Below are 23,197 nucleotides of genomic sequence, written 5' to 3'. Positions count from 1 at the left end.
TCTGAAGATAAATGTATAGTGGGTTAAGGGTATATGTGTTTTAAAGGATTGAACAGATGGTTGGAGAGCATATTTCCAAATTGTTTTCTAGGAAGGTTGTCTCACTAGTCGTATATGATATGCCCCTAAACTGGGAAGTTGTTCTTGTAAGAGCTTTAGCTGGTAAGATTATCTGAGGATTAAAAGCAGCTAAGATATAATGGGATCAATGATGATAAAAATTCAAAAAAACTTACTTTTTATTTTTTGTATAATGCAGTAAAAAGTTTGATTCCCTTATGGTACCAGAATATATATGAGGCAAAAACAACATATCTTCTATTATTACTAAAATTTTCTTGACAAAATGTTGACTCATTATGTGTTTTTCTGTTACATCCTAGACAGTACAATGTAGATTATAAACTGGAGACTTACTTGAAGATTGCTAGGCTATATCTGGAGGATGATGATCCAGTCCAGGCAGAGGCTTACATAAATCGAGCATCATTGCTTCAGAATGAATCAACCAATGAACAGTTACAGATACACTATAAGGTAACAGCTGAGTTGATTTGGAATTAATTTTGTACTGGAGAAATTGTGACATACTAAGATGTTCCAGAACATCTGATAGGTGCTCTTAAATATTAGAAATTCTTTCTCTGTATTTTTTTTTTTTTTTTGTTTTTTTTTAACTCTTTTAAATTTTTCCCCTAATTGAAACATTTTCCCTCTGTAGGTATGCTATGCACGTGTTCTTGATTATAGAAGAAAATTCATTGAAGCTGCACAAAGGTACAATGAGCTCTCTTACAAGACAATAGTCCATGAAAGTGAAAGACTAGAGGCCTTAAAACATGCTTTGCACTGTACCATCTTAGCATCAGCAGGTAAACACGTAGTAATTTATGCTTAAATGAACAGTTATCTTTGCTTGATAACTTGAGGTTGTTTACTATTGGGAAATTTAACAAGGAACTATTCTTCAAAGGGATATCTTAATACACTTATAGTAAATGTAGTTTAAGTGTTTAAATAAAAACAGAAATAAAATGATTTGTTAAAATAATTTAATGTGCTCATATCAGTCTATTATGTATATGTGTTAAGAATAGTTAAAAGAGATAATGTAAAGTTTAGTTCTAAAATTTTACTAAAGAAATGAATATCGGCTGGGCATGGTGGCTCACACCTGTTATCCCAGCACTTTGGGATGTCTAGGCAGGTGGATTACCTGAGGTCAGGAGTTCGAGATCAGCCTGACCAGCATGGTGAAACCCTGTCTCTTATAAAAATAAAAATTAAAAAAAAAAAAAGAAAGAAAGAAATGGATATCAAATTAAGTGAGAATTATGCAGAGTAAAACAAAAATTAAAATCTATAGATTGATGAAATGATAATTAATGTACTGCTTTTGGAATTTTTTTTTAGCTTTCAAGCCGCAGTTTTAGATCTGGTATTCATCCTTTTCTTCAATACATGTAACAAATAAGTATTCTTTGTTCTTTTTACTAAATTATAGCATGTAAATCACTTATGAAGTAGAAAGGGCATTAAGAGGAAATGCTAATTCTAATTCTAAACCATAGCTTTTCTTTCTTTCCTTTTTTTTTTTTTTGAGAAGTAGTCTCACTCTGTTGCCCAGGCTGGAGTGCAATGGCGCCATCTCGGCTCACCGCAACCTCCGCCTCCGAGGTTCAAGGGATTCTCCTGCTTCAGCCTCCTGAGCAGCTGGGACTACAGGTGCCTGCCGCAATACCCAGCTAATTTTTGTATTTTTAGTAGAGATGGGGTTTCACCATGGTGGCCAGGCTGGTCTCGAACTCCTGACCTCATGATCCACCCGCCTTAGCCTCCCAAAGTGCTAGGATTACAGGTGTGAGCCACCACGCCTGGCCTACCCATAGCTTTTCTTAAATCACTCTATCACCCAGGCTGGAGTGCACTTGCACAATCACTGCTCACTACAACCTCAACCTCCTGTACTTGAGTGATCCTCCCATCTCAGCCTCCCAAGTAGCTGGGACTATAGGCACACACCACCATGCCCAGCTAATGTTTTTGTATTTTTTTTTTTTTGGGACAGAGCCTTGCTTGGAGTACACCAAAGCACTGTACTCCAGGCTGGAGTACAGTGGCGCAATCTCAGCTCACTGCAACTTCCGCCCCCTGGGTTCAAGCAATTCTCCTGCCTCAGCCTTCCGAGTAGCTGAGGCATGTGCCACCACCCCCAGCTAATTTTTGTATGTTAGTAGAGACGGGGTTTCACTATATTGGCCAGCATGGTCTCAGTCTCTTGACCTTGTAATCCGCCCGTCTCGGCCTCCCAAAGTGCTGGGATTACAGGCGTGAGCCACTGCACCTGGCTTTTTTTTGTATTTTTGTAGAGATGGAGTTTCTTCATGTTGCCCAGTCTTGTTTTGAGCTCCTGGGCTCAAGTGATCCACCTGCCTTGGCCTCCCAAAGTGCTGAGATTACAGGTGTGAGCCACTACCTCCATCCCATTTTATTCTTTATAGACTAGTAATCTTATTTATTTTATTTTTTGTTATTGAAAAGGCAGTACATGAACATGGTACTGCTTCTTTTTCTAAAGAACTTTTACTGGTTTCTTATATTTCTTTCAATACAAATGGTAGCATGGTATACACACTTTTGCAACTTGCCTTTTTATTATAACTATATACATCATCATAGTGATCTTTACATGTCAGTACATATAACTCACTCTTTTTGATTTTGTTGTCTGGCCTTATCATAATTCAGTCAGTCACAGCGCTATAGTGATTATGCACATATATGAGTATATGTATAGGTTAACTTTCTGGATCCAGAGGTACATACTTCTGAATTTTTGATAGATGTTACACATTGCCCTGTACTGTTACACTCTAAACAGAAACATTCATGAGCTCCTGATTCCTCACACAGGGATTACCACTTTTTAAAAAAATTTTCTTTTCGCTTTTTAAAAAAATCTTTTCTGATCTGGTACATGAAAACAGTATCTCACTTTAGGTTTAATTTGCATTTATGAATCCTTGAGCATTTTTCATATGTTTAAAAAATTGTTGAAAAATCTGTATTTCTTTATTGAGTGAATTATACATTTATGTCAATTGGCCATTTTTTGAGTTGTTTGCTTTTTCTGGGTGACTTGTAAAAGCTCTTTAGATATAAAGGAAAATCAAAATTTTTCCTGACTTGTCTCCTTTTTGGTTTTATTTATGACATTTTTGCCATGCAGAACCTTTTAATTTTTACTTAATTACATTTATTAATCTTTCTTTAATGGCTTCTGGGTTTTGTTGACTTGCTTAAAAAAGTCTTCCCTACCATGAAATTATATGTAGTTTTAAGTTCCCCCATGTTTTCTTTCAGTACTTTAGGTTCTTAAATTCCTTGGTGTCAGGACCTTTTTACACTCTGAAAAAGTATTGAGAACCAGAAAACTTTTGTTTATATAGATTATATCTACTGATTATTAGAAATTAAGTGAGTAATTTAAGAAAATTTATTAATTTATTTTAAATTAACAGTAATAGACCCATTTCATATAAACATAAATGACATAGTTTTATGAAAAATAACTATATTTTTTCCAAAGCAAAAAATGTTACTGAGAATGGAATTGTTTTACATTTAAAATTTTTTTTCACTGTCTAGCTTAATAGGAAATAGCTCAATTCTTATAGGTACTTCCACATTCACTCCATTTTGATAGGTTGTTTTAGTTAAAGTATATGAAGAAAATTCAGCCTCACACAGACATGTAGCTGGAAAAGTTAAGCACATTTTAATCACATTTTCAGGTAATCACGGATATTCTTTGGTACTATACTTGACAGATGGTATAGTTTCTTTTTTTTTTTTTGAGACGGAGTCTCGCCGTGTTGCCCAGGCTGGGGTGCAGTGGCATGATCTCGGCTCACTGCCACCTCTGCCTCCTGAGTTTAAGCAATTCTCCTGCCTTGGCCTCCTGAGTAGCTGGTATTACAGGCATGTGCCACCATGCCTGGCCAATTTTTAAATTTTTGTGGAGACGGGGTTTCACCATGTTAGCCAGGCTGGTCTCCAACTCTTGACCTTGTGATCTGCCTGTTTTGGCCTCCCAAAGTGCTGGAATTACAGGCATGAGCCACCATGCCTGGCTGACAAATGATTGGTTTCTTACATGTTAGTAGCAATGTGGAATCTGAAACCATATCAATAAACTTTTTGTGTTCCATGATACTAAAACTTGTTCTCGCTGGGTGAGGTTGCTCATGCCTGTAATCCCAGCACTCTGGGAGGCCGAGATGGGTGGATCACAAGGTCAGGAGATTGAGACCATCTTGGCCAATATGGTGAAACCCCATCTCAAAGAAAAAACAAAAAACAAAACCCTTCTGTTCTCTACTTTCTTTTACATGATAAATTATCATCCATTAATAATCCTGCATGGGGTTGGGTACAGTAGCTGATGCCTGTAATCCTAGCACTTTGGGAGGCCGAGGTGGGCAGATCACCTGAGGTCAGGAGTTCGAGACCAGCCTGACCAACATGGAGAAACCCCGTCTCTACTAAAAATTCAAAATTAGCTGGGCGTGGTGGCGCATGCCTGTAACCACAGCTACTTGGGAGGCTGAAGCAGGAGAATTGCTTGAACCCGGGAAGCAGAGGTTGCGGTGAGCAGAGATCACGCCATCGCACTCCAGCCTGGGCAACACAAGTGAAACTCCGTATCAAAGAAAAAAAATTAATAATAATCCTTGCTTGGGTCACTCATTACATTGTATGTTACAGAATGGTGATTTGCTGCTTCTACTGCGTGAACTTTTTTTTCCCTTTTTTGTACTTTTATTTGGAACTTTTTACTTTGTACTTTTTTTCCCTGCTTATTTTCTGTTGGTATGATATACACACAGGAAAAGTACACATGTCAAAAGTATATAGCTTGATGAATTTTCACAAACTCAGCACCTCCATGTAGTCAACATCCAGAACAAGAAACAAAATATTACCAATACCCCAGAGGCCTTTTTTATGCTTTCTACAAGTCACTAGCCCCAACTCCTAACCTTACAATAGTAATCACTATTATTAGCCTTATTTTTGTTGATAAGTGAAATCATATAGTGTATTCTTTCTTGTCTTGCTTCTTTTGCTCAATTTTGTGAAATATATCCATATGGCTATGTGTAGTTGTACTCTCTTCATTTTCCTTATTATATAATATTCCATTGTATGAGTATACCACAATTCATTTATACTAATTTCTTATTGGCTGCTAGGAATAGTACTGCTATGAACATTCTTGTATATTTGACTTACCTTTTTATTTATTCAGTGTATGACAATAAATTACAATTGTTATTCTTTTTGATGATCAAATTGTTCCAAACATGACTAGATTATGTCTTTTTTTTTTTTTTAATGGAGATGAGGTCTTGCTATGTTGGCCAGGGTAGCCTCAAACTCCTGGCTTCAAGGAATCCCTCCATCTTGATCTCCCAACATGCTGGGATTACAAGCATGAGCCACCGTGCCTGGCCGATTCTGTCTTTTTGACATGGCCCCGTTAATCTTTGAATACTTCCTGCAAATCAGTAGAAAAAGATGACTTGGATTTATCTTGTGTTTTCCCCGCCTCAGACTTGAAATCAGCTATTTTTCAAGAATTCCTATCTCTTTTTAATGAGCTACCAAGATTTGGATATGTAGATATGAATAGATATGCTCATTGCTTCTGGGTGTCATTGTGGTTAGGCTCTTTTGGTAAAAAGAGCTAGAAATATATTTAAAAAGAAAAAGGTCATTGATAGGATCATTTTAATGAGTTTGATTTTTTAATGTCATCAGTTGTCACTAAAGGTCCTAGAAAATATAAATTGAAACTATGAATATTAAGTTTCCTATCAGATATTTTTTCATCTTTTGTAAATTTTTAATTAACAAAATAATGAATGTTTATTATAGAAATACAAATAAGAAAAGGAAAATAGAAATCATTTGTTCTTCCAACCACTTGTAACATTTTGGCATCTATCCCAAATTTTTCGTGGATGGCTATATAGTTGCTCCTCTTTATCTGTGGATTCCATGTTTCTAAATTTTCCTCCTTGCTAAAATTTATTCATAATTTCAAAGTCAATACTTGCAGCACTTCCACAGTCCTTTGCAGATATGTGCAGGGTGGCAAAATATTTGAATGTCCTGACACATGTTTCCACTTGAGGTTGAACATGCAGATTCCCTGCTTGCTGTTTTACTTTTATAATGTACACAGATGTCCTTTTCATGATCTGTTTAAGATCACGTTGTTCACACTTTTGTTCTGTTGTCAGTGATTTTGCTGTTTAAAATGGCAGCAGGCTATAGTGCTGAAGTGCTGTCTGGGAGGTGTTCTTAAGCGCCTTATGGAGAAAATATGTGTGTTAGATAGCTTCATTTATGTATGATTTATAGTGTTGGCTGTGAGTTCAATGTTAATGAATCAACAGTATATATTAAATAGGATGTCTTTAAACAGAAACACACATAAAACAAGGTTACAGATTAATTGGCAGACAAAAATGTTGTGACCAGATGCTCACAAGAACCTAACCTTATATTCCCATAGGAGTAGCAGGTTGGTGTTTGATAATTCAGCATTGTCAGTGACTACAGACCATAATTACCATGAATAATGAGTATTGACTGTATATTTAGTAGGCAAAAATGAAGTTGTAAGATCGATTTTTTTTTCTGATGAAACATTGTAAAAACATTTGATGCTCATTTGTTTCCTTTAGGACAGCAGCGTTCTCGGATGCTAGCTACTCTTTTTAAGGATGAAAGGTGCCAGCAACTTGCTGCCTATGGGATACTAGAGAAAATGTACCTGGATAGGATCATCAGGGGAAATCAGCTTCAAGAATTCGCTGCCATGCTGATGCCTCACCAAAAAGCAACTACAGCTGATGGTAATGATCATGTCTTATGTGTATATGGTAGTCAGTATTTAGGCACAGACTAGTGGAAATCATGTTAAATTAGAAGCATCTTGCCGTCTTTTAATAATAATTTTATATAACATTTCCTCATTAAAAAAAGGAATTATTTTTATTTTTTATTTTCTTTTGAGATAAGAGTTTCACTCTTATTGCCCAGGCTGGAGTGCAATGGTACAGTCTTGGCTCATTACAACCTTCGCCTCACAGGTTCAAGCAATTCTCCTACCTCTGCCTCCTGAGTAGCTGGGATTACAGGCATGTGCCACCACACCCAGCTAATTTTGGATTTTTAGTAGAGACAGGGTTTCACCATTTTGGCCAGGCTGGTCGTGAACTCCTGGTCTCAAGTGATCTGCTTGCCTCAGCCTTGCAAAGTGCTGGGATTACAGGTGTGAGCCACTGTGCCTGGCTAAAAAGAGGAATTATTGACTGAAGATAAGTGCCTACAGATCTTGGACTTATGGTATTAAATATAATAGCCCTGTCATAAAGCACTTTGTGAAATAATGCATTTTTTGGAAACTGTAAAAGCAGAAAAATTATAGACTATGCTTATAATGCCTGACTTAAAAAAATACTCAAACCATTTGTAAGTAACTTAAGCGTCATCTGCCAGGCGCAGTGGCTCATGTCTGTAATCCCAACACTTTGGTAGGCTGAGGCGGGTGGATCACCTAAGATTAGGAGTTTGAGACCAGCCTGGGCAACATGGTGAAACTCCATCTCTACTAATAATACAAAAATTAGCTGGGTGTGGTGGCAGGTGCCTATAATCCCAGCTACTCGGGAGGCTGAAGTGTGACAATCACTTGAACCCAGCAGGCGGAGGTTGCAGTGAGTCAAGATCGTTCCAGTAGACTCCAGCCTAGGCGACAAGAGCGAAATGTCGTCCCCCCAAAAAATTAATCTGAGCGTTAAATTATAACAGAACATAATTATCCTGTCCTATTTTAGAGCAAAATTTGGCTTAGTAGTTTGTCCCAAGGTTACTCAGTGTAAAGTGTTGCCAATAAGAATAGAACTAACTGTTATATCTCCTAGTTAAGGGCGATGTGGGATGTATTTGCTTAAGTCACACTGCCTTGGCCAGGAAAGAATAGTTACTTCTTCATAACATATATTTTTATCTAGGATTGTCTACAGAGGTTTTAAAGTAGTTTGTAATGATAACTCACACAATAATAAAAATACAGATGTAGGACAACCAGAAACATGCAAAAGGTCAAGAGCAATATGCATATCTGGGCTTGGCACGGTGGCTCATGCCTGTAATCCCAGCACTTTGTAAGGCCAAGGTGGGCAGATCACCTGAGGTCAGGAGTTTGAGACCAGCCTGGCCAACATGGTGAAACCCCATCTCTATTAAAAATACAAAAATGAGCCAGGTGTTGTGGCAGGTGCCTGTAATCCCAGCTACTCGGGAGGCTGAGGAAGGAAATTGCTTGAACCTGGAGGTTGCGGTGAGCCAAGACTGCACAACTGCACTCCGGCTTGGGCAACAGAGCAAGATGCTGTCTCAAAAAAAAAAAAAGAATATGCAGATCTGTTAGACTCACTGCCTTGGGTTCATTGTCATCCTATAGAGAAGAGAAATTAGCTGTAAAGAGTCATTTATGTAGAGGCTGAATGAAGGATGTACACGTCATGCAAATTTACTGTCCTGAGTTAAACCAGATCAGTGAAGGTATTGTATTGACCTCCTATTGAGTTGCTTTCATTTAATTACATGTTAAGAAGCAAGTCAGTTGATTCTCATCTTTCTATCTAAAGGAGACTTTTTATTTCCATAAGATATTTTTTATGTATGTCCTTAGGAAAAATTCCTTTCTGGCCTTAATCTTAGTTGTGATTCTTCTGAGCAATTTGTTTTTTACCTTATTTAAACACACTGTGAATTGATAAACTCATTGATTTTCTTATTTTGGTTGGCTGCTAGAAAGCTTCAAATTAAATTTGTGGCCTACCTGTGAATAGTATGTATGTATTTTCATTGTTGCTACTCTTGGTTCTCCTTTTTACTTTTAAATTCTTTTAAAGTAAAATTTACTGTTAATTTTACTTTTAAAGTCTGCATATTCTGGACAGCTATACATTCTTTTTGAAAGATGTCTGCTACACAATTCAAAGGCGAGACAAACTTTTAAAAGTTTCCAGAATTGATATAATTGGGCTTCAGATTTGACTTGAGCTTTCTGGCCATGAGAGAAAAGTGAAAATATATAATTAATTTGATAATTGTTTTCAGAAAAGAAACATATTTACTAGGATCTCTGTGGAGCAAGTGATTCTCACCTGGGACTGTATATTGGGGAAAGATGTTTGTTTTCTTCCTCTTCCATTTTAAACCTTACTGTTTCTCTTAGACATTTTTGGGCATTTTGGCATAAGGTTCAACCCTAGGCTAGCAAGTTTTTTTTTTTAAAATTACATTTCAGTGGTTTTTGGTATATTATCAGTTGTGCAATATCACTATCGCCGGCTTTCTGCTCTGTAGATTTGTATATTTTGGTCATTTAATATAAATGGAATCCTACAAAATAAGGCCTTTTGTGACTGGCTTCTTTCACTTAGCATAATTTTTCCAAGATTCATTCATGTTTTAATATGGATCAGCACTTCGTTCCTTTTTATTGCCAAATAAATTATATGGATGTACCATCTTGTTTATTCATCAGTTTGTAGACATTGAGGTTGTTTACACTTTGGGACTGTTAATAATGCTACTATGAACATTCATATAAAAGGTTTTTTTTTTTTTCTTTTTGAGACAGGGTCTCACTCTGTGGCCTAGGCTGGAGTGCAGTGGTAGCATCATGGCTTACTGCTGCAGCCTTGATCTCTCAGGCTTAGATGATCCTCCCACCTCAGCCTTCCAGGTAGCCAGGCATGCACTACCATACCTGGCTAATTTTTTGTATTGTTTGCAGAGTCAGGGTTTTGCCATGTTGCCCACGCTGGCCTTCAATTCTTGGACTGAAGCGATCCACCCATCTCTGCCTCCCAAAATACTGGAATTACAGGGATGAGCCACTCTGTCCAGCTGATGTAAAAGTTTTTGTAAGGATATAGGTTTTTATTCTCTTGAGTATGTACCTAGGAATGGAATTACTGAGTTATATAATAACTCTGTGTTTATTAGGCTTTTAGGGAGCTGCCAGACTGTTTTCCAAAGCAGTTGCTCCATTTTACATTTCCTCCACCTGTGTGCGAAGGTTCCAATTTCTCCGCATTCTCATCCACACTTAGTATTTTGAGACAGAGTCTCACTCTGTTACCTAGGCTGGTACAGTGGCACAGTCACGGCTCGCTACAGCTCGACTGCCTATGTTCAAATGATCTTTCCATCTCAGCCTCCTGAGTAGGTGGGACTACTGGTATATGCCATCATGCCCAGATAATTTTTGTATCTTGTAGAGACAGAGTCTCATTTTGTTGCCTAAATTGGTTTTGAACTGCTTGGGCCTAGTCCTAGGCCTCCCAAAGTGTTGGGATTGCAGGCATAAGCCACCATGCCCCGTCCTCTCCGCACTTATTATTAGGTGCCTTTTTAAGTTAGGCATTCTCGTGTGATTTTGATTTGCATTTTCCTGATAGGTAGTTACGTTGAATACCTTTTCATGTGCTAACTGGCCATTTGTGTATCTTCTTCAGAGGAATGTCTATTCAAGTCCTTTGCCAATTTTTAAATTAGGTTGTCATTTTATCATAGAATTGTAAGAATTCTTTATGTAGTTTAGATACAAGTCTCTTATTAGTAAAGGATTACGAATGTTTTCTCCCATTCTGTGTGTTATCTCTTCACTTTTTTGGTGATATCCTTTGAAACACAAAAGTTTTAAATTTTGAAGTACAGTTTATTTGTTTTTGTTGTTGTTGTGTTATAGTTAGGTGTCATATTGAAGAAATCACTGCCTAATCCAAGGTCATGAAGAAAACTTGCTTTGTTTTATTTCTAAAAGTTTTATAGTTCTAGCATTTACATTTAGGTCTTTGATTCATTTTGAGTTAATTTTTGCATGTTGTGTGAGGTAGGGGTCCAACTTTATTCTTTAGCATGTGGATATCCAGTTGACCCAGCGCTATTTGTTGAAAAGACTGTTACTTTTGCCCCTTTGAATTGTCATGGCACCCTTGCTTATCATCAGTCAATCATAAATGTGAGCGTTTATTTATGGACCCTCAATTCTATTCCACTAATACATATGTCTATCTTTATGCAAGCACTATACTGTTTTGGTTGCTGTATCTGCGTAGGAAATTTTGAAATTGGGATGTGTGAATCCAACTTTGTTCTTTTTTAAGATTGTTTTAGCTTTTTTTGGTCCCTTGAATCTCCTTATGAGTTTTGGTGTCAGCTTGTCAATTTCTGCAAAGAAACCAGCTAGGATTTTCGTAGTGGGACTGCATTAAATCTGTAGATCAAATTGAGGACCCTTGCCATCTTGACTATTTTAGACTTCTATGTTTTTCTGTTTATTTAAATCTTCTTTAATTTCTTTCAACGTTTTCTACTTTGTAGACTATAATGTTTGCATTTTTATTCCTAAGAACTTTGCCCTTTTTGATGCTGTTTTAGATAAAATTATTTTCTTAATTTCATTTTCTGCCTGTTCATTGAGGGTATATAGAAATATACTTGATTTTTGTGGATACATAGATTTTTATAACTTCTACCTTTGGGGAATTTTACTTCTGCCACTACTAAGTACTGTTTATATTTTTGAACTACTAAATGAGTGTAGTAATAATTTTCCACTTATCCCATAGATAATTTTGAGAAATAAGATTTCTAAAAAGTTAACTACAACATTTTTATTTTCTCCCTTCCCACCTAAAGAAGCAGTCTTTTTTTTTTTTTCCTTTTGAGACAGAGTTTTGCTCTTGTTGCCCAGGCTGCAGTGCAATGGCACGATCTCTGTTCACCCCAATCTCTGCCTCCCGGATTCAAGCAATTTTCCTGCCTCAGCCTCCTGAGTAGCTGGGATTACAGGCATGCCCCACCATGCCCGGCTAATTTTGTATTTTTAGTAGAGATGGGTTTCTCCTCGTTAGTCAGGTTGGTATAGAACTCCTGACCTCAGGTGATCCACCTGCCTCAGCCTCCCAAAATGTTGGAATTATAGGCGTGAGCCACCGTGCCCACCATACAATCTTTTAAACTGGATATACTGCTGTACCATATATATATATATGGCTGGGCACAGTGGCTCACGCCTGTAATCCCAGCACTTTGGGAGGCTAAGGTGGGAGCGTTGCTTGAGCCTGGGAGTTTCAGACGAGCCTGTGCAACATAGTGAGGCCTCAGCTCTACAAAATATAAAGGAAAACAGCCAGGCATGGTGGTGTATGCCTGTGGTTCTAGCAATTGGGGAGGCTGAGGTGGGAGGATTGCTTGAGCCCAGGAAGTCAAGGCTGCAGTGAGACGTGATTGCCCCAGGCACAAAAAAATTGTGATAAAATATATATAACATAAAAATTCCCATTTTAATCATTTTTAGGTGTACAGTTCTGTGGCATTAAGTACTTTCACATTGTTGTGCAACCATCACCAACATCCATTTCCAGACCTTTTACATTTTCCCAACTGAAACTCTGTACCTATTAAACTCCTTATTCTTGCCTCCCCTCTGCCTGCTGTATGGATAGATTGGGAGAGGAACCAACTGAGGAGAGTTTTTATTCTTTTTCCTTTTTTTTGTTAGTCACAGTTGTGCTCTGTTGCCCAGGTTAGAGTACAGTGGTGCAATCATGGCCTGCTGCAGGCTGGAACAAAGTGGCTGGAAGTACACCATGCCTGGTTAATTTTTTAATTTTTTAATCACCATGCCTGGTTAATTTTTTAATTTTTTAATCACCGTGCCCGGTTACTTTTTTAGTTTTTTGTAGAGTTGGGGTCTCACTATGTTGCCCAGGCTACTCTTGAACTCCTGGCCTCAAGCAATCCTCCCACCTCAGCCTTCCAAAGCACTGGGATTACAGATATGAGCCACTGTGCCTGGCTAAGCAGTCCTTTTTTTTTTTTTTTTTTTTTTTTTTTGAGACAGGGTCTCACTCTTTTGCCCAGGCTGGGGCTGGCATGATGCCACATCTCACTGCAGCCTTGACCTCTTGGGCTTAAATGATCCCTCCACCGCCCCAGTAGCTTGGACTATAGGCGTGTGCCACCACACCCTGCTAATCTTTGAATTCTTTTGTAGAGACAGGGTCTTTCCATGTTGCCCAGACTGGTCTTGAACTCCTGTGCTCAAGCAGTCCTCTCGTCTTGGCTTCCCAAAGTGCTGGGATTACATGGGTAATTACTGTGCAATAATTACATGGTAATTACTGTGCCTGGCTGCTTTTTTGAACATATTAAATTTGAGATATTTGTAAATTACTGAATTGGAGATTTAATTTAGGTAGTTGGCTATGTATGTCTGAGTTCAAAAGGGAGATTTAGATTAGAAGTATGTATCTCACCATTATCAGCATTTTGATGGTATTGAGACAATGTTGGGTTAAAAGAGATCCAGGTGCAAAATTAAGCCCTCTAATATTCGCGATAAGGAAAAGAAGGAGGAACCAGCAAGGGAGAGTAGGAGATAGCAGTTGAGTGAAAAACTAGCAGATCATGGGCAGAATTCTGGAAAAGGAGAAATGAGGCATTATAAGAAAAAGGCGTTCTCAGAATACTTCTCTTGAAGTTTCTGAGTATATTTTGTCCCCTGAATCCATTATGGTGGTAAGTATTCAGAAGAAATATGTAAGCACTTGGTGAGCCCAGTGATCTAATACATTCAAAGTGGGATCTTGGGTCCAGTACGTTATCAGGTACCGTATGATCTCACTTAAAAGAGGATTCTATGCCTGATCTCTCTGGAAGGTTAGCCTGATCGTGCCTTCTGGATATTTCTCACATTTGCCTTGGTTTGATGCTTGTGGAGTGCTCAAAAGAATAGACATCAGACAGTTTATCAGGCTTGCAGAACAGGTTGCATGATTGTTGTGCTGCTGCTTGCTAGTAAAAGTTTGTTTGTAGAAAGAAAAGTTAATGGGCCAGATGCCACAGCTCATGCCTGTAATGGCAGCACATTTGGAGGTCCATGTGGGTAGATCACTTGAGGCCAGGTGAGAGCAGCCTGGCCAACATGGTGAAACCCTGTCCCTACTAAAAATACAAAAAATTAGCTGGGTGTGGTGGTGTGCACCTGTGGTCCCAGCTACTTGGGAGACTGAGGCACAAGAATCACTTGAACCTGGGAGGCAGAGTTGCAGTGAGCAGAGATCGTGCCACTGTACTCCAGTCTGGGCAACAGAGTGAAACTCTGTTTCAAAAAAACAAAAAATTAATGAATTTGATAGCATAAAGAAGCAAAATTCCAAACCCAAAAGGTTAGATTTATTTACTTAGTTAATAATTATTTGCCCATCACTCATTTACTAAATGTTACTTTTATTTAATTGTACATTAATGAAACTATATCATACATTGGTTACTTTTAAAATTTTGATCAGAGGAGTAAAGAGGATGAGTTATTACATGCCTAGAAATTTTCTGAAAAAATGATGCATCTTTTTAGAGTGTAAAACTAGTTTCAAACTTGTAACCATCTTATTTATGTTTATTTAAGGTTCCAGCATCTTGGACAGAGCTGTTATTGAACACAATTTGTTGTCTGCAAGTAAATTATATAATAATATTACCTTCGAAGAACTTGGAGCTCTTTTAGAGATTCCTGCGGCTAAGGTATTTTCTTGATTCCAATACATAAAAAGGAAGTTAAGAGATATAACTATTAAGATAATGAGAAAATAAAATATATAATTGATAAATGTTGGAAACAACAGAATGACACATAAAAAGCCACAAGTAAATGTAAATAAACTATTTAACTGTTAAAATAGGCCTAGTGTTTATTAGTGTAATTGTCTTAATGTAACTGTTTTTGGTGTTTTAATTAGTGTAATTGTTTTTGGTGTTTTTTGTGTTTTGTGACAAGGTGACCTAGAATAGAAATCTTCCAGGAGTTTCAGGTTATGACACCCATTTTCTGAGAATATCTTTGTTTGGTGTCTGTTTAAATCTACTGTATAGTAGTTTTTGATTTCTGACTAAGATTTTGATAAATGCCTTACTTTTTTGTGCCCTAGATTGACTTATAGTTTAAATGCTTCATCTTTTTGAGAGAATGATATGGTAATACTCCAGGCTATTTCCAATCTTCTGTGCTTGGATTTAACTTAAGAAGTTGACTGATTTACTAGGGAACTTAATTTTATTGTTAGTCATAGGGTTTGGTTGGCTGTGTATACATTTCAACAAAGTACCAGTGGCATTTATTTTTAATTTTTAATTTTTAATTTTTTTATCCAATAAGAATGAGCTTGGAAAGCATTTAGAATGTGTTGCAGGTATCACTTACAAAATATTCTCTTAATTTTAAATAAAATTAAGCAGTCAACCTTACTTTTAGCTAATTTGTAAACCTTAAAAGTTATACAGTTACATTCATACAGTCACATTCCCTTTTCTCTGGCAGTGAAATTTTTTTGTCTGTCTGTTTGTTTTGTTTTTAGAGACAGGGTCTTGCTCTGTAACCCAGGTTGGAGTGCAGTGGTGCGATCATAGCCTACTGCTACCTCAGATTCGTGGGTTCAAGCAATCTTCCTGCCTCAGCCTCCCAAATAGCTGGTACTACAAGTACATACCACCACACCTGGCTAATTTTTTTTTTTTTTTTTTTTAAAGAAACATGTTGCCCAGGCTGCTCTTGAACTCCTGGTCTCAAGTGATCCTCCTGCCTCAGTCTCCTAAAGTGCTGGGATTACAGGCATGAGCCACTGTAACGGCAATGAAATTTTAATTAGAATTTTCTAACAATTCTGTCACTTGTACACATTCAATACACAGTAAAGGAGGAACAATTTGGGAGTCAAGGTTTAAGTTACTGTTAAAATATACTTTCTTCTTGAGACTTTAAGGTATGATCTCTTGCTAAGACTATTGGAGGTGAATATATTTTTAACAATAAATGCTAGTCACAGTCTGTTCAGGAGTGATAGGATTGATTGTGAAGATGGTCAGAATTAATAAATGACCAGGTTAATAAATGACAATCCAGTTTGCTTATGCATAGTAAACACTAAATATATCTTTAAGAGTTAGGTAGCCGAACTTTTACTTCCTTTTAATTGTCTTTTAAATTCTTTGAATTTGTTTTTGAATTTCAACATCTATTCTTCCTTTCAATTTTTAAAGTTTCTGGGGTAGCAAATACTGTGGAAATTGAAAAATAAAAACTAGTTTGTTTGGGTTTTTTTAGAGGTGTGGATCCCAGTAAGAAGAAAAATTGATCATTTGCTTTTGAGCAGAGGAGAAAATGGTAAAAAAGTTATATTCTTGTCCAAAATCTCACAAGGAAAACAGATCCCAATTAACTTAAAATAATGGCTTATGCGCAGCAAGAATTGAGAAATAGCCAAATTTACAAGATTTACTCTTCTAGTGGCAGGTGAACATATATGTAAAGTTTAGTGATGTTAGTTAAACCAGAAGCTTTCAGTTCTCTTATCATATGTAAATAACTAAAAGATATGATCAAGTTTCTCAGAGTTTTTTTTTCCTCTCCAATAGGCAGAAAAGATAGCATCTCAAATGATAACAGAAGGACGTATGAATGGATTTATTGACCAGATTGATGGCATAGTTCATTTTGAAAGTAAGAGGTTTTGTATATTTCTGTCATAATGAAATAGCAGTGAACTGTTGTTATATTTATGATTAAAACATGTTGGACAGTTTCCTTTGATTCAGAATCTTACTACTGGAATGAACTTATTTCCCAAAGAAATAATTTAAAATAATTTTTAAGAAGTTATATTCATGAGCCTGGTGATGGTGGCTCATACCTGTAGTCCCAGCACTTTCAGAGGCTGAGGCAGGCAGATCACTTGAGTTCAGGAGTTTGAGATCAGTCTGGCCAACATAGTGAAACCCTGTCTCTACTAAAAATACAAAAATTAGCCTGGTGTGGTGGCATGCAGCTGTAGTACCAGCTATTCAGGAGACTGAGGCAGGAGAATCGCTTGGACCCAGGAGGCAGAGGTTGCAGTGAACCGAGATTGCACCACTGCACTCCAGCCTGGGCAACAGAGAGAGACTCTGTCTAAAAAAAAAAAAAAATATATATATATATATATATATATTCACAAATCTTACTGCAGGATTTTCTATGTTAAGGAAAAATTTGAAACTCAAATTGTTATATCATCATGCATGTTATATCATTTATTATGTTATATCATTTATGTTCATTTATGCATCAAATATTTATTGACCACATACCATGTATCAAGCATATGGAATGACAGTTGCATTTCCTATTCAGCAACTCATTAAACTAATGGAGGCAGACAGGTAAGTGGATCCCTTGACTTTTTCATTGTCTAATACCTTCTCAGCTGCTTCTTCCCACCTCATTTGCACCCTGGACCTTGCTGTACTCAGAACTGTTCCACTTGTAAAATTTTTATTTGAAATATCTCACTCTGGCCATAACCTTTTTCCTGTTTGTCTAGTGGTCTGTGGTCTGTCTCCATTACTTGCAGTTGAATTCTTCCTTGACCTTATTGGAGTTTCTGGTCCATTGACTCTTCTGTTTTTATCCAGTTAGCACAATCTTTTTTGTGCTGGAGAAGAGTCAGGCATCAGACAGGCTGATTCCTCTATAAATTCAAGGTCCTCAGCACTACATGGGATTCATGGTACATTTCTCTAGTCCACTCCTTTTCCTATTTTGCAATGACTATTTCAGTTTTGTTTTTTCATAAATCTCTGACTTTTCTCCCCATTTACTCTCAGTAGAAAACCTTGTTTCCTATTTCAAAGGGGAAAAAAAGCTATCAGTGTGAAATATTTTAACTTCTTTGTTAGTTTTTTTATTATTTTTTTTCTCTGACTCACTTTGTTATTTTAACTTTTTTGTTTTGTTTTGTTTTTGTTTTTGTGACAGTCTTGCTCTCTCACCAGGCTGGAGTGCAGTGGCGCAATCTTGGCTCACTGCAACCTCTGCCTCCTGGGTTCGAGCGATTCTCCTGCCTCAGCCTCCCGAGTAGCTGGGACTACAGGTGTGCCACCATGCCCAGCTAATTTTTCTATTTTTTAGTAGAGACAGGATTTCACCATGTTGGCCAGGATGGTCTCGATCTCCTGACCTTGTGATCCGCCCTCCTTGGCCTCCCAAAGTGCTGGGATTATAGACGTGAGCCACCGTGCCTGTCCCTATTTTAACTTCTTTATCAGATGTATAAACACTTTAATTTTAGATGTAGATGTGAATCTTTTTCTTCCTTCATGTTTTACTGCAGGTGGCTTCCATCTCCCTGTATGGTTCTTCCACTCATGCTTTGGACCTTTTCTCTGACCCCTGTCCCTCTCCCCTCCCACTAAAAAACTGGTTTAGGAGCCTGAGATTAGCAGTTATTTTTGTCTGTTTTCATCCTTTTTTTTTTTTCCCCATCAATATTTACACATCCTCATGGATCCCCCATTTTAATGAAAATTCTTTTTTTTTTTTTTGAGACAGAGTTTCGCTCTTGTTACCCAGGCTGGAGTGCAATAGTGCGATCTTGGCTCACTGCAGCCTCCGCCTCCTGGGTTCAGGCAATTCTCCTGCCTCAGCCTCCTGAGTAGCTGGGATTACAGGCACGCGCCACCATGCCCAGCTAATTTTTTGTATTTTTAGTAGAGACGGGGTTTCACCATGTTGACCAGGATGGTCTTGATCTCTTGACCTCGTGATCCACCCGCCTCGGCCTCCCAAAGTGCTGGGATTATAGGCGTGAGCCACCGCGCCCAGCCTTAATGAAAATTCTTATATGTTCCAAATCTTATCTTGACTTTTCAACATGTCGAATAATGTTGATCTCACTACTTTTTGAACCTTCTCCTCACCACCACAGCCTTGACTTTTGTCATCTCTTCCATCTGATTCTACTTTTCCTCCTGTATCTCCAGCTATCCTTCATAGTCATCTTTGTAGAATCTGTAGTACCTTTAAATTTAAATGCTAGTTACTTAGGGCTTAATCGTAGGCCTTGTCCCACTTGTGCTACTGAGTTTCTATGGGTAATCTCATCTATTTCCTTTGACTCAGCTACCATCTCTGATAGACAATGCCTATATTAACCTTTCTAGGGTGAATCTTCTAAGTCCCAGCCCCATGGCTGTAGTTCACTACTGAGGTGTTTCTACCTGATTGCTTCACGGGCATCTTAGCATGAACTTACCAAAAACTGAATGTATTATCTTCCCTTCCTGTGTGTCCCCCACAGCCAACCAACCAGCCAGCCAGCCCCAAACCACATTGTCAGCTTTCTCCAATATTCCTTACCTTGGGCCCAAACCATCCTCCCACCTCAACCTCCTGAATCCCTGAAGTGGTGGGGTTACAGGTGTGAGCCACTGTACCAGGTCCTTTTCTTCATTTCATACTATCACCAACCTATTCTGAACCCTGCTGTCATAACCTCTGCAGGTGTTGAGAAGTAACCTTCTCTTTTCTCTTCTCTGCTCTCTCCTCCTCCTCTCTTCCTCTTCCCTTCTTTTCTCTTCTCTCTCTCATATCTACAATTGTTCCTTTCTAGTCCAGTTCACTAGTACAACTGGAATGATTATGTTCTTTTTTTAAATTTATTTTTTATTTTTTTTAATTTTTCATTTTTCTTCACTTTTAACATAACACGGAGTATGAGATTATGTTCTTTAAAAAAATGCAAACATAAAAAAGAAATGATTTTCCTGACTCTCCAGATTAGATATGGCTTTAAATTATATGTTCTCATGTCAGCCTGAATTTCTTCCTAGCATTATCCTAGTTATTGTCAGTTGTGTAACTGTTTGTCTAAATGTCTGTTTCTGTTTCAATTATGTTGTTCTTCAGGCTGGTCTTGAGCCCCTGGCCTCAAATGATCATTCTGCCTCAGCCTTCCAAAGTGCTACAATTATTGGTATAAAGTACTGTGCCTGGCTGATAGTTTTTTTTTTTTTTTTTTTAGACAGAGTCTTGCTCTATTGCCAGGCTGGAGTGCAGTGGTGCGATCTCAGCTCACTGCAACCTCCACCTCCCAGATTCAAGCGATTCCTCTGCCTCAGCCTTCTGAGTAGCTGGGACTACTATAGACATGTACCACCACACCCGGCCAATTTTTTGTAATTTAGTAGAGACGGGGTTTTACCACATCGGCCAGGATGGTCTTGATCTCCTGACCTTGTGATTCGCCCACCTCGGCCTCTCAAAGTGCTGGAATTACAGGCGTGAGCCATTGTGCCTGGCCACCTGGCTGATAATTTTAACATTATTTGTAATATGTGTTAACGAATATTTTTTTCCATTCTGGCAGCTTTTCTTCTCGAAGATAATCCATAACATAAACACATTTTTAAACTTTTTGCACCCAAATAGGTCAATGTTTTATTTTATGGCTTTTGAATTTCCTGTGTTAAGAAAGTCTCCTACCTTGGAATAAAGCTTGTGTTTTCCTAACTTTTTCTAATACTATTGTTTTACATTTAGAAATTTAATCCATCTATAGTTGATTTCTGTGGATAATTTTAGGTTATTGTCTAGTTGTTTTTTTTTTTTTCTAGGTGAATAGTGAATTATCCACGTATCATTTACTAAATAAAACATTCTTTCTGATTAAATTGTGATCTTTGACATATCTGATTTGGTTCCTCATATATGTTTGGATCTATTTCTGTACCCTGTTTGGTTCCACTGATCTGCAACAATATAATAAATTTATAGTAAATTTTAGTACTGGTAAAGCAACTACTGCTTCCCACTACTTTTTTTTGTTGTTGTTAAATTGAAATTCACATGGGCTGGGCACAGTGACTTACAGTTGTGACCCTAATGCTTTGGAAGGCTGAAGTGGAAGAATTACTGGAGCTCAAGAATTCAAGACCAGTCTAGGCAACATAGCGAGACCCCATTTCTACAGCAAAGAAGAAAAAAAGAAGGAAATTCACAAAACAGAACAGTAGCCATTTTAAAGTAAACATTTCAATGGCCTGTAGTACATTTACAGTGTTGTACAACCTCTAGCTCTGTCTAGTTCCAGAACATTTTTATCTTCCCAAAGGAAGCCCTTGCCCTTTAAGCTGTTACTCTCCATTCCTTCCTTCCCCCAGCTTCTGGAAACCACCAGTCCATCTTCTGTCTCTGGATTTACCTAGTCTGGATAGTCATATAAAAGGAATCAGACAATATGTGACCTTTTGACTGATTTCACTCAGCATAGTATCTTTAGGGTTCGTCCATGTCATGGCAGGTAATCAGTGCTTCATTCCTTTTTATAGCTGAATAGCATTCCATTGGATGGATATACCTCACTTCCACCACTGATTTTCATTTTCAGAATTATCTTGGCCATTCTCAAACACCGATTTTTTATGTTAACTTTAATAATTTTGCCCTGGTTAGAAAGCAAAATAGAAAATGGGGATTGTCTTTGGAATTTCTTTAAATTTATTTATTAAAGGAGAAGGACTGATATTTTTATATTATTGTATATTTCCACCTGGGATTGTGATTTGTGTCTACTCAGTTATCTTTTGCCCTGTATTAATATTTTACAGGTTGCTTTTTCACTAAATCTGTGCCCTTTTTTTGTAAAGTTTGGTGCTATTTTGAATCGGGCATTCCTTTCAGTTTTTTATCTCTAACTATATAGTGCTGGGATAGAGAAATCCCTTGTGGATTCAAGAATACTTTTTTTTAGGCGTTTAAATGTTATGATATTTATCCTTCAGAGTCAAGTAGAGAGAGATTTGAATGTGTGAATAGACTTGCTTTCCCCAGTAGGTGGCAGTGTGTTAAGAATCTGCAAGCCTTAGTGATGAAAAGACAGCTTCAGTATTTTTTTTGTTGTGGTTGAGGTTGTTGAGTTAGTTGGTTTTATTTTGGTTTCACTAGTAATAGTAATGACATGCATCTGTATGTATTTGTTTTGTTTTATACTTTGTGCCAGTAATTTGGGTCCTTTTGAAATGCTAGAAATTACAAAAAGGAAGAAATATTTTTCTTAACAGTTGTTTAAATAAGCCAGTTTTATTAGCCAAGATTTTTAGACTTTTAAAAGCTAATAAAAGTATTTATTGTTTTTATTTTTTTCTTTGAATAGATTTTTTCTTTTTTTTTAGATATTAAAAAGAAACATGCCTGTTCCAAGAATAGGCATGTAATAAGTATGTATCTTTTAACTCACCTTTGCTATGAATACAAAGAATAATTTTAATTTTGTATATATTTTTTTCCCTTAGCACGAGAAGCCCTGCCAACATGGGACAAGCAGATCCAATCACTTTGTTTCCAAGTGAATAACCTTTTGGAGAAAATTAGTCAAACAGCACCAGAATGGACAGCACAAGCCATGGAAGCCCAGATGGCTCAGTGAATCCTTGCAGAACTTCTGTGCACATGACGTCTTTTTCCATGTTGTGCAGATCAGTTTCACTGTCTCCAAAGCATTTGCATCATGACCTTACACATTTCAATCCCTTTTATGCTGGATTCCGTTTAAAGAAGACATTATTAGAGCAGGAAGTACAAGCATTTAAAAATATGTAGTTCCCGTCTATTTCAGGGTTTCTGTGTATTAAGCTAACTCAGATGTTTTGAAAGCTTTTTCTTTAAACAGAGTAGGTGAAATATCTGTGGCTAAAAAGTTTGGGATTTGTGATAACTTTGTAGTCATGTAAAACTTAAGTGCTTTGTGCCTCTCCAAATGTGGTCATTCTAATAAATGGAGAAATGAGCCAAATAAAAGTAGTACTTTTGTTTTTAGTTAGCGAAGAGTATTTTGTTCCCTTTTTCTTCGATTCAGCAGACATTGATTTATGCCACATGCTAAAAATACAAAGATGAGTCATAATGCCTGTTCTCCAGTCATCCAAAGAGTCAAACAGCCAAGAGACAGTAAGTTTACTACTTTCATTTGCTCCAAGTACTAGAGCACACTGAGAGTAGCTCTTCATTAGCAGAGAGAAGTCAGGGAAGACTCCACAGAGGGTTGTTTTAGCTGGGCTTTATAGAAAAAAAAATGGGAAAAGGGCTTAAGAAAGTAGGTAGGTAATTTCCAGTGTCAGCTCCAACATGGAAAGAGCTTGGAAGACATCACATCTTTCTTTACAGCAAAAAAATAAATAAATAAAAATAAAACTGAACAGATTGGAATATCAACGGCTTTTCTTAGATCCA

At 37.4% G+C, this 23,197-nt stretch overlaps 1 protein-coding gene across 3 annotated transcripts in view; it reads left to right on the top strand.

The window, feature by feature from the left end:
* The window catches only part of COPS4 (COP9 signalosome subunit 4), a 43,101-nt gene extending 20,314 nt beyond the window's left edge, over nt 1-22,787 (top strand). For 2 of the 3 annotated variants that reach the window (XM_032239739.1, XM_032239740.1), the window contains exons 5-10: nt 384-537; nt 722-872; nt 6,756-6,926; nt 14,567-14,682; nt 16,570-16,654; nt 22,261-22,787. In XM_032239739.1, coding sequence (XP_032095630.1) covers nt 384-537; nt 722-872; nt 6,756-6,926; nt 14,567-14,682; nt 16,570-16,654; nt 22,261-22,394 — 811 coding nt within the window. In that variant the 3' untranslated portion in view covers nt 22,395-22,787. The remainder of the gene's footprint in view (nt 1-383; nt 538-721; nt 873-6,755; nt 6,927-14,566; nt 14,683-16,569; nt 16,655-22,260) is intronic. The other variant, XM_032239741.1, reaches the window with a different exon arrangement.
* Nucleotides 22,788-23,197: the final 410 nt, after the last annotated feature.

This window comes from Sapajus apella, unplaced genomic scaffold (genome assembly GCF_009761245.1).
Source record: "Sapajus apella isolate SASKATOON/1434 unplaced genomic scaffold, GSC_monkey_1.0 scaffold45, whole genome shotgun sequence".
NCBI classification, from domain to species: Eukaryota; Metazoa; Chordata; class Mammalia; order Primates; family Cebidae; genus Sapajus; species Sapajus apella.
The sequence above is the reverse complement of the archived record's forward strand: the minus strand, read 5'-3'. Positions and strand labels throughout refer to the sequence as shown.